At 43.5% G+C, this 12,684-nt stretch overlaps 1 protein-coding gene across 2 annotated transcripts in view; it reads right to left on the reverse strand.

The window, feature by feature from the left end:
- Positions 1-12,684, reverse strand: part of GAD2 (glutamate decarboxylase 2) — a 103,824-nt gene that overhangs the window by 33,012 nt on the left and 58,128 nt on the right. For both annotated transcript variants that reach the window (XM_083189238.1, XM_083189237.1), the window contains exon 7: positions 6,133-6,248. In XM_083189238.1, the coding sequence (XP_083045364.1) occupies positions 6,133-6,248 (116 nt within the window). The remainder of the gene's footprint in view (positions 1-6,132; positions 6,249-12,684) is intronic.

A 12,684-nucleotide genomic window follows, 5' to 3' on the forward strand; every position in this document is an offset into this window, starting at 1 on the left:
CAAATTCAAATGTATAATCATTATTAAATGTAAAGAACAGTAACAAAACAAGGAAAATGTAAAATGTATGCAATGCACATTGTTGTCCAATGATACTCTTTATTGTATTTTATTTTTGCAATAAATACACTTTTGAAAAAAAAAATAAAATATGCTGACAATAAAATATGATATACAGTATGGTCTTGTTTCTGGTTGCAAAGTTTTAAAACCTACAGATTGTTACTTAAAATGGGATGCAGTTTAAATCCCGGCAGTCGGATTCCCGGCCTTCAAAATCCCAACGCCGGAATCCCGACCCCCGAAATCTCGACACCCATAGAGGGAGAATAAATGAGTGTGCCGAGTGTTGCAAGGCACAGGGCCCGCTGCGTGGCGAGCACAGCGAGCCCGCAAGGGGGGGGGGGGGGGGCGATCCACGTCCCCCCTTGTTGTCGGGATTTCAGCGGCCGGGATTCCGGTGTCGGGATTTTGAATGCCAGGATTCCGACCGCCAGGATTTCATATCAATCCCTTAAAAACATAACATTAAATTCTAGAACAGTATGTTAGTAAAGGAAGGAAGCAAATAAATTCAGATCCCTCCCGATAATTATTATAGTATCTTCACACATTAGTTATTTCCTTATTAACACGCGGCATTATCTGCACACCATAGAAAGAAATTCCATAACCTAGGAGACTGCAACCAATCATTCAGATTAACATGCAGTAACATCTGCATGCAGTAGAAAGCAGTTCCATTACCTATGAGACTGCAAACCAATTACTCATATTTATGTTTATGTGTAGTATCCTTTCGCTTCACCATTTCATAATGATAACAAAATGCTTTGTCCCCTAAATAGCAAAAGGTATGCTGGATAAATGTAATTTAGTGTAATAAACAGAAACTTCATTCAGTAAAACTATAGATTAAATGTACTAAGCCTTGAAGAGCGATAAAATGAAGAGAGATAAATTAATAACCTGTAATTTTTCAAACCCAGGCTGCAATATGACCGGAGTGGGAATGACCATCAACCGTCAACGATTCATAATCTTCGATGGTTTATTTGAAATATCTTTGCAATCAATGGGGGAAAACCAGATTTTTTTTTCTCAAGGTACCTAGACATGGAGCATAGCTCCGCCTCCAACACCCATGAAGCCCCACCCCCAAGTTCTGATTAGACCACGGGTCAGTCAGTCAAAGAAAAGGGATGAATATTGATTGGTGAAACCGTCAATGATCATCCTTTGCATAGTTGGCTTCCATTGATGGCCACTTGCAATATCTCCATCAATAGTAACCACCAATGGCAAATACATCGATGACCATTCCTAATTAGGTGCTGATTGGCTGTTTCATCACAATAATAAATCTGTAACATTTCTATCTAATACAGGGGTTCCCAATCTTTTTTTAATCACGGCACCCTAGAGTATAAGAATTTTTTTCGCGGCACCCCTAGGCCAAATTTATTTTAATTAGATTGGATTTATATGCGATTCTTAGGGTCAGTTATGTGGAAAAGGCCAGGAATTGCTTCTGTTTGTACACATTTTATGATTGGCAGCCACCAGCACTGGTTTTGCTTATAAATAATTAACCATTAATAATTTTAGTTGGTCCTGGACTACCAACCCAGGGCACCCCTGCATGTGTCCCGAGGCACCCTAGGGAGCCACGGCGCACAGTTTGAGAACCACTGATCTAATAATAAAAAAGCATGACTAATAGCACAGAAGGCCTCAAGTAAAGTATTTAGTGTAGCAGAAAGACATAATCAAGCTGATCAACCCAAAAGTTTTTAGTCTTCTAAGTAACCAATCGGAATTCTTATTTATAAAAAAAAGTTGCATCTTTTGCAACCTTTATGGTTCAATAAATAATGCACAAAACTTAAAATGACTTTAGGTTGGAAGCCCCTTTGCCTTCTTTGCTAACACTGCCGCTAAAATAATAATTAAATGCTAATAAGATACAAGATAATTTTCCCGTATTTAGACTGTGTATACTCCGAGGCCTGCCGAGCCTCCTGCATAATGTGGACAAGGCTGAATGCCTTATGGAAATCAGAGTAGCAGTGGCAATTGAGGTCAGCGCACTGCTCAAACGCTTTAGCTCAGCAATCTCACAAAACAAGAACTCAGTGATTACAAGTACTATTCACTGAGCTTGTTCAGTCACTACTCTTCTCTCAATGTTCTTCTCTAAGTGTCAACCAGTCTCTGATTACTGCTAGAGAGGGCAGCAAAGTCTAATAAGTACCTATTCCTGTGGTATTCCCAGTAAATGATGGTGCCACAACAGAGAAAATCACATCCATCAGGTGCATTGGTAGTCTGTACACAGACAGGGGTAAGCAATAATGGTACAGTCCATTCTCTCTCCCTCTAGATCAGATTATATGGATCACCTGCTGTACAGTATCTCTTAACCACAAGTATCTTCTATGTTTTATTTTTATAAATGGGCACTCCTATATGGAATGTGATTTACTGAACATTAAACAATTTTTAATAATAATTATATTTATGTTTTGGGACTTATATACCTCTCAACAAATCGGTATATAATTGGGTGGAGCCTGATCTGAATGTTGCATGGTCTTGGGTGGGAGGATGTGGTCTCATGGGCAGTCACCCTATACTGGATCATCACCCTATAGTGTTTAGATGCTGCACACATTCAGGGTATGGGTAAAAACCGGAACCGGACAGTTCCCCGGAATGCCGGACCGATCAGGCTCCATTCATCAATTTGTGTCATCCCGGAGCTTGTAGTGTCTGGTCCGGGGGGTGCCTGTCCATGGTGTCCTTTCCTAGGGGAGGTGGGGGTGGAGGGGGCCCTGAACGGTCCGGACCACACAGGGAGGCTGTACTCTCCCCTTCCCAATGTCCCTGGTAAAAGCTATCGCAAGTATTCCCCCGGACAAGACACCCCCTGGACGGGAAACCCCCTGCCAGATACTACAAGCTCCAGAATGTCGAGTTTGATGTCCGGTCTGGTGTTCCTGGGTCTTGTTTGGGTTTGGTTTTAACTTAGTCCCCAGAGATCACCTGATGCTTTTCTGTGCAGGGCAGCAAAGATCAAAGGCTCGCCAACATCCTTCTCTCATGCTGGAAACTGTTGACCGTGGGAAGGATCAGTGGGAAAGTGTCCAAATATAGTAGTTGCACTGTCCCGATCACAGTGAGGCAGTGCTGTAACTAGGTGTGTTCCAGTGGTGCCTTTCCCACAGAGCATTTGCACTGAGGGCATAAGATCTGGCAGCACCACTGGCAGGGCCACTCACCACTGGTCAACACCTTCCCTGCAGGGTCTCCATAGACTTGAGAGACACATGATGACGTCTCTCCAGGTGCGCACCTTCACCGGACTAGGCAGGGTTGTGGAGGTTCACTGTACTCAGCGGAGTGTGGAGCTTCACAGGACTTGGTGGGGCTACATGGGACTGGGCTAGGGGTGGAGCTACACTGGATCTGGAAAGCCCAGCAAATGGGACTTTACTCTGCAGTAATTTGTATGGCAAGAGTCAGTAGGGGGTGTGTGTGGATATATGTGGGGTGTTAGCCTTTGTGGGGGACAACGATTTGGGATTAGGCTGTGGGGCAGAGGGTAAGGGAGTGGGTCTTTGTGATAGAGCGCAGGCTACAGTTGACCGAGTGAGTTGGTGTGATAGAGCGCAGACCATGCGGTGAGGGAGAGTGTCGGTGTGACAGAGTGTAGGATGCAGGCTGAGAAAGCGCATCAGTGTTCTAGCGCACAGTCTGCAGGTGACTGAGTGAGTTGGTGTGAAAGAGTGCTGACTTTATGGTGAGGGCAGAGGCAGAACTCTGGGAGGCAATGGAGACATCTGCCGCTGGGCTCCTGCTCCGAAGGGGGCACCTCTCCTCCCCCTGGAAGGTTAATTCCGTTATATAAAAGCCAACGATATTGCTTCTGTGGCTGGAGTCTGAAATATATATGTGTTCTCTATCTATCTATATTTTTGAACAGACACATATATTTTATATAAGGTTATATAGGGTTTTGTGTGTGTGTGTGTGTGTGTGGGGGGGGGGGGGGTGTCACCAATATATATACCTTGCTTCCAGGCAACTGGAACGAACTTACATCACTGGGTGAGGGAGTGCATCGGTGTGATAGAGCCGCAGTGTAAGGGAGAACGTTAGTGTGACAGAACGTAGGACGCAGGCTGAGGGAGTGCTTCAGTGTTATAGAGCGCAGGTGGCATGGTGAGTGAGTGCATCAGTGTTATACCCACTGCAGCTCCAGCTTACCCTGCCTGCTGGCCCAGACTGATTAATGCCTGGTGATAACTGCACATCCGAGGTTTGCGTTCCAAATGTGTAATGCGAACTGGAAGGTGTATTTGTACCTGCTAAAGGCCAGTGACTGTGCTGAGCTGCTGAGACTTTTGCTAGCTACAGTATGTGATTTCCCTCTGCCCTGGCATCACTGTCAGCTGCTAATCTACTCTACCTGGTGCAGTGTGGTTAATGGGCTCTATTTTGTGCAATGTGGCAATACTGTGTGGTATAATGTGAATAACAGACCCTACTGTGTGGTGTAATGTAAATTGGTACTATTTTGTGGCCACAGCATGTGCACATCATCTATTCCCTTCAGGCTGGGGGGACTCCCAACTCCCCCTTCCTCCCCAGGACACTGGCGGCCCTGGGCGGGACGCGGGAACGTCCCCAAAAACCCAGGACGTTCCCGCGGAAAGAGGGACAGTTGGGAGGTAAGCAATATCAATTTTGCACTCCAAACAATATCAATTTTGCACTCCAAACTCACATGGAAGTATACACTAGCTGCTATGTACAAAATTCCAGTATACTCTTAAGGGTATATTTACTAAAGTTTTACTTTTTTGTCAATTACAGTTTTTTTTTGGTTGATTTTTTTTTTGTCATTTTTGCAAATGGAGATTAACCATTGTCAAAACCAGTATGAAATTGACCAAATTTAGACTGTAGAAAGATAGAACGTCAGTTCAACAATCAATACTTTTTCATAGACGGCTACGGAAATTGGAGATTTACTAATGGATGATATTAAATTCAAGCAATAACTGACTGCAAACATGCCCAAACAATACACTTTTAACTGACAGGACTGTATTTGACTTCTGAATCAGTTTCTGTTGGCCCAAACCTCATTATGATAACTATAACTATGTTGTGCAGTCTGGTGGTAGGATAAAATGGCATTAAAAGGTGATGGTATGCTCTGCACTTTCCTGAGGTATACACATCACCACCGAGGAACAACAGCAGCTGAGGTACCGCAGAGCCTACACAGGCCTATATTCTTCCATGCTCTGTGACATCTCAATGTATTATACACGGACAAGGTCATGTAGATTCTGATTCTGCTTTAATCTGTCCAACATTATTATGCTGTATGACCTTGTCAAGACTCAGCTTGAGCCAGACTCAGCATGAGCCAGACACTGCATGGTCACATGCTGCATGAGGCCTGCACAAGCTCCTGGGTGCGCTGCAATTTTTTTTTTTTACAAATGGCTCCTTGCAATCAATTTCTGGTAAAGTTTCTGCCACATCACAGGCTACTTTTAGCAGTCACTACACACAGGCCATGTGAGCACTCAACCCCCTATGTAAGATTTACATCTGATTTCCCAGCCAGGATTCACAGTGGCATAAACTAAGGGTAGTCTTATATAGTCTATTAGACCTGCCTGGGACTCAGTGCCTGATTAACCAATAGGCTGCAGCCTAGAGCGCCAGGACTGGGGGGAGGGGGGGGGGGGGGCTTGCAGGTGACAGCCAAGGAATACAATGAAGGCCTAATTTATTCCATGCTTGTTAGTTATCACCCATTCCGATGTGCTGTGGGGGGGGGTAACATTCTTAAGGTGACTGCCACATGGCTGTGCCAATGTTACTTACTCATGGAACCATTACTTTATGTAAACTGTGCTACAGCGCCAGCTTGTCAGTCTAGGTGAAAATCAACAAACTTTAGCACACTAAAAGTTCAATTTGTGGATGGAAAACAATATTATTATTCATAAAGCAAGAACATGAACAGAATATAAACTGGTCACCAGAATCTCAACTTGCCTTAATAGAGAACACAATGTAACAATGTTAAAATAAAGACAAGGGACATACGTGCTCTGATGTGAAGGCAACCAGTCTTGGGATGGCTGACATTCCTTTCTCTTTTACTTCTGGGAACATCTTGAAACGTGCAATCAACATAGCATACAAGTTAGATATGGCACCACCTGGAGTCCACAGTAATACAATGTTACTTTTCCAATCAATTATTTATACATTGTTCATTCAACAAGATGAAGTTTAGGTACATACAGAGTGAATCAAGAGAAAGCCTGCATCTACCTTCCTTACGCAGGGACATATTTTATTGGAAGACATACAATACTTTACATTTACATCACAATTTTAAATCTTAGATTCCCCATGCTGCAAAGAATATCATTGAAAAAATATTGGATAATAATCTGTCGTTACTGAGCTTTTTTATTAAATTTCCCTCAATTAGATCTTCACTGAATATTTCGTCTTTTTGGAGGGTCCCACCGGGGTCCTGGACCAGCTGCTGAGGGGGATAATTGCCCCCTTTTTTGTGGTTCAGTATCTAGCAAAATGCTGGTTTTGGAACCCTCTTTTTTAGTTGATCCAGTAATGAAACATATCTTGCTATCTGTTTACAGATCGTTATGTAAACCATTTCCATATTGTAATGGCATTGTAGGTGGTAGAACCTTTGAGCTCTCAGTTGCTCTGGAAAGTCTGTTGTCTCTAGTCTGCGAGCAGTCCTTTGTCATGCCAAGAGGATCTGTGTAGGTTGAACCCTTGCTTTTACTTTGGCTATTATGCTACTGTAAGCATTAATAAACACTTTGCTGTTTTCCCAGACATTGGATTGCTGAACATTTCTCAACTTTATATGGACTTATCTCTGGCACCCTACCTAATGCTGGGCATATATGCATATCGCCCAATTGTCCCGATTTTCATGAGACAGTCCCTATTTTTTGGGACTGTACCGCGTCCCACGTAGGGCCGGAAATGTCCTGTGGTGGGGGGAAATTGGACAAGGGGGATGGAGGCAGGGCCAGCAGCTCTCAGAGCGCTGGCCCTGCCCCCAACAGTGATGAAGACAGGGGAGTGGCTTTGTTATCGCGGCATCATGTGAACCCACACCCCCTTTACAGGAGGCCGTGCCCCTTTACGGGAGCATGCACAGAAGTCCCGAACAGCAGGGCTCAAATGTTGGGAGGTAAGTATATTATACAATTATTTTGATGATCCACCACTATCAGATAATTGTATTACACGCGCCTTTTGCCGCACTTATCGCACATGTGACATGGCGGAGCTCCGATGAGTGTGACTACATCTGTAAGTACAGTGGACCTGATTCTGGTTCACTCGCACAAGCAATTTCTTTCTCTTATGGACAAAACCATGTGCACTGCAGGTGGGGCAGATGTAACATGCGCAGAGATAATTACATTTGGGTGAGTTATTTTGTTTCTGTGCAGGGTAAATTCTGTCTGCTTTATTTTTACACTGCAATATAGATATCAGTTTGAATAACAAACCCCACCCAAATCTAACTCTCTCTGCACATGGTACATCTGCCTCCTCCTGCAGTGAACATGGTTTTGTGCATTAGAGAGAGAATTTGCTTTTGCGAGTGAACCAGAATCAGGCCCTGTATGTGTTTGATCAACCCGAAAAGATCTACAGTATCAGTCGCATATGCCAAAAAATAAGGTATGTCCATCTGATGCATTCTTTTTTTAATCGCCTTGGGCAGAGTATGCACTGTTGTGGGTAACCGACCAACATTTCCCCTCTACCATCACAATGGAGGAACAGAGAAATGTCTCCTATATATTGAAACCAGAAGCATAACAAGATAAATTGTGTTTTCAGTTTACTTCACATTATTCTATGAACGGTTGTAACAGTAATTTTAATACATTTTGCTGGTAGGGATATAAAATTGCCTACCCAGATTATTAGTGCCTGATCACCCTGCCATGTTGTGTTACCTGAAGGCACACATATTTAGATTATTATAATTGGTGCACAGTGGCTAACAGCCTTAGACACACGCATGAGTGGGCATTGTGACTGATAGGGGGATGTCCCCAGGATATCATCTGCCAGCGAAATGCTCTATGACAACATTTGGTTATAGCACATTTATACTTCTCCCATAATAACGCATTTTTAAAAACAACAGATTAAAGTAGCATTTACTGTACCAATGAACCAATATATATTACAATATGATAAATTGCATTTGTTCTGCTCAAGTAAATCCAATTTATACAGCTCAGATTGGTAAATTATTATTACTATTATTATTATTATTATTATTATTATTATTATTATTATTATACATGGGTAACACATTATTTGTCTGATTACAAAATTCATGCAGCAATGCACAGATCTTTATTAAGGGTTGCAAGACAGGGCACATGACATTACTTTCCATTTGCAATCTCAATCATTTATCACGACTATACGTTTTGGGTTTAAATTCAGGCTGAATCACTTTGTTAACCCTATTAACACCAGCAAGTTCTACTTTCTGTTCCTGGACTTCCCTGGTAATGTATCAGTGGTGAAACACCTTTCTTATCAATTAAGTAGCTCCCCACAGGTGCTGGCAATCACATATTACCAGGGAAGTCCAGGAACAGAGCATTTTCTCCCTCATGGAGAGGGTCAGGTAGGCAAGTATGGGTATACCCCATAGTAATGCATACGTTTTTTTTAGTAACCATAGTAGTGCACTAATTAACAATATGTCATATTGTGCCCCCAATTCACTATATGACTTGCAGTGTCCCCAGCTCATATTATGCACATTACTGTGCCCTACTGTAAGTTACGTTATGCCTCCAATTCATATTGTGCCACATTAATGTTCCCCAGTTCATATTATGTAACATTATAATACCCCAGTTAATTTTATGCTACTATTATGGTTCAATAAATGAACTACAGTAGCGCACTATTATGGGCATAACATTAACAAGTGCTGTGGAGAGGTGTAACTCTGGAGGGAGGTGTATCTCTGGAGGGAGGTGTATCTCTGGAGGGAGGTGTATCTCTGGAGGGAGATGTATCTCTGGAGGGAGGTGTATCTCTAGAGGGAGGTGTATCTCTGGAGGTTGGTGTATCTCTGGAGGGAGGGGTATCTCTGGAGGGAGGGGCATCTCTGGAGGAAGGTGTATCTCTGGAAGGAGATGTATCTCTGGAGGGAGGTGTATCTCTGGAGGGACAGTGGCCCCTTTCAAAATGTTGCTTTTGGTCCACAAAGTTCTGGCTACACCCCTGTGCACACTAGTGGTATATAGCTCCAATCTGAATATTATTTGTCCTAAGAATATAACAAAGGTGATATTTTTAATTAACTTTTAGCAGAACTATCACACAAATGATCAGAAATTCACACACACTACAGAATGTGCACTATGGGGGTCATACAGGATGGATCCAACCTGCAGTTTCCCAATATCAGAAATGCGAACACCCGAATGGAAGACAGAGGCATTCACAGGGATGGGTGAAGTTGGTTGGAGCCAGTCAAGAGTTGGGTAAACAAGGCGTGTCAACCCTGTTTCCAAAGCCTGGCATGACCATGGACTGTGTCTGCAATGAAGTTTTGCTTGCCCTAATCAGGCCCATTGTGACTGTAGGCCTGAGCAAGGTCAGACTTTTTTGGCTAGGAGTCACAGATGAACATCATGACCGATGGTCAAGATGTTCATCTTGAACTGTGTTCACATTTCAGTTTTAGCAATTGCAAATGCAAGTGACATGCAGGCAGTGGGTTGTATACTCACAGAGGTGGTATGCAGGTAGGCTGTGGTATGCAGGCAGCCATTGGTATGCAGGCAGAGGGTGGTATGCAGATAGAGGGTGGTATGCAGGCAGGGGTGGTATGTAGGCAGGGGGTGGCATGCAGGTAGGAGGTGGCATGCAGGCAGGGGGTGGCATGCAAGCAGGAGGTGGCTTGCAGGCAGGGGGTGTCATGCAAGCAGCAGGTGGTATGTAGGCAGAAGGTGGTATGCAGGCAAGGAGCCGCAGAAAGTAAAGAAACCTTCTGCGGCTTCTCTTCAGTGTTTGTAGGGATCACGAACATGGCATTTTTTTTGTTTTGCCAAGTATATGGATGCCATTGAAGAGGACGCGAACTATGCCAGAGGACCCTGGTGAGTATGGTTTCCTTCCACAGGTACCCAATTGGATTACCTTCTGGACCAGTGGACGGATGGATACCTACGTGTCAAGGTAGGTGAGTATCAGTATGTATGCGATAGATGTAATAAAGCTATACTTTACTTGTGTATGTGTTTATTTAACTATTTGTAGCTACAAGTTGCAGCGGGCCCTTTAATGCCCCGCATGCTGGAACTTGTGGTTCTCCAAGTCCCTGCATGCAGTGCAGGCTTGCTGGGACTCATAGTTCCACAGCAATACAAAATAGTTTTTTGTAAATTTTTTATACCACCATCAGCCTGGTGCCCACCGCCCAGGGGCACCAGGGACAGCCCCAGCCTTAAGCCTATGCAGATAAATTCTGGATGGGGGAGACACTTTCCCAGGATCCTTGCTTGGGCTGACCGGTCAGGTGATAAATGCTTTGGCCAGGCAGACATGTATAAAAAGTCTCCCCCCAGCTGTGGCATTACCTTGATGGCTGGTTGGACTTGGTGCTGGTTCTCGAAATAAGAAGGACTCATTTTCCCCCCATATTTTGGGAACCAGGACCGGCCCTTGAGCCTGGTGCCAGTTTAAAAAAATCCAGAGGACCCCTATTTTGTTTGCCCTGTGATTTTTTTAAACCAGGTCCTGCTCTTAGAGCCTCAGGCTGTTTACGGTAGTTGGGGGGACCCCAGGCCGTATTTTTAAGTTATTTATTTAACTTTTTTTTTTTACACTGCAGCCTGCACGGCTGGCCATATATAATTCGTATATATACGAATCCGGCAGAATACGCCCGCATATGCCAAATACGGATCAGTAAATATGACAGATTAGTAAATCTGCCCTACAGTATTTATGATTCGTATTTCGGGAAAAAATTTTGACCGTTGGCTGTCGTATTCATTTGTATTGAGAATACATATATGACTGAGTCGTATTCGTATTCTTAGTAAATTTCCCCCTCTGAGATTTTTGGACCGAGCATTCAAAAATCGTATGTACAGTAAGTGAGTGCTACTGTAGCATCTAACCCTGTTGTCAGTTATTTGGAACTCTGAAGGCCCACATATACTTGTGCATTGCATTGTATGCAATCCCAGTCATAGCTGCGGGATACAACGGATCCTTGTGGCAACTATGACGATCGGAGGTAAATCATATACTATATGACACTTTTAACATGATTTATCAGGCCGATGGGTTGGAATCGTGTAAAAAGGGTCATAATGTGCTAGTTAACGGGCACCTTAAGAATGAATCTCTGCTTTGTGCAGTGTTAATAATAGTGACTCCATTCTTGCTAATTGTAACAGGAATAATTAACTCACACAGCTGTCACATTTGACTATATATCTGAAGTGGACAGAGCTCTACTGTTCTAAGCAGAAGTATAATTTTTGGTTTCCATGACATTTTTCCATGCATCATTGTCATAATTATTTCAATATTTGCTACAATTTGCTGGTAGGGATATAGAAGTGCCCACAATGATAAGCAGAGACTGATTGCATTTCCATTTCTCATTACCTGAAGGCACACGTATATTTAGCTTATTGTAATTGCTGCTCGGTTGCAAAAACTGTCAGAACACAGATGAGTGGCTATTGTGGCGAGCAATAGGGGGCTGTCCTCGGGACTTCACCGCTTTATCTGACTGTGTAATGCACAAAGACAATGTTCTCAGGGGAATAAGCGCTAATGCAAACATAATGATTTTACATAAAACACAACAAGACCGGTGCAAAACAGAAGACTCTCCCATTTTCCGTTATAAGAGGTAAAAGTAGCTCACAAAGGGGCAGATAAATACTGATGCGTCCTCTTATTGTTGATGCGCTTAGCAGCGTTTCATAGCAGTGTTGCGATGTGTATGGGTATATCGCGCTTAATCGCACCCACTGGCTCCCCCCATTGCAGCTAATGGATAGCGCATACGTGTATCCCGTGCTATGGGGGTTATACTGGTTCACTCGCAAAGGCAAATTCCTTCTCAAATGGTCAAAACCATGTGCACTGCAGGTGGGGCAGATGTAACACGTGCAGAGAGAGTTAGATTTGGGTGAGTTATTTTGTTTCTGTGCAGGGAAAATACTGACTGCTTTAATTTTACACTGCGATATAGATCTCACTTTGAAGTACAAACCCCACCCAAATCTAATTCTCTCTGCACATGTTGCACCTGCCCCACCTGCAGTGCACATGGTTTTGTCCATTTGAGAAGGAATTTGCCTCTGAGAGAGAACCAGAATAAGGGCCCATAAGATTTCATTATCCCTTTATGGAAGGCAGGGCACAAATTCCCTGGCACTGGTCTAGGCTCTGCCTAATGAGGGGGGAGGGGTGGGATCGGTGTTAGGGAAAAGAAGTTCCACCACCTCTCCAGGACCACTTTAATCCCTGATCACCAGTGAGCATGTAACAGTGAGTACAGCTGTACCTGCTAACTAGCAATAAGCCAGCACC

The sequence above is a fragment of the Crinia signifera genome, chromosome 5 (genome assembly GCF_055691185.1).
Source record: "Crinia signifera chromosome 5, ASM5569118v1, whole genome shotgun sequence".
NCBI classification, from domain to species: Eukaryota; Metazoa; Chordata; class Amphibia; order Anura; family Myobatrachidae; genus Crinia; species Crinia signifera.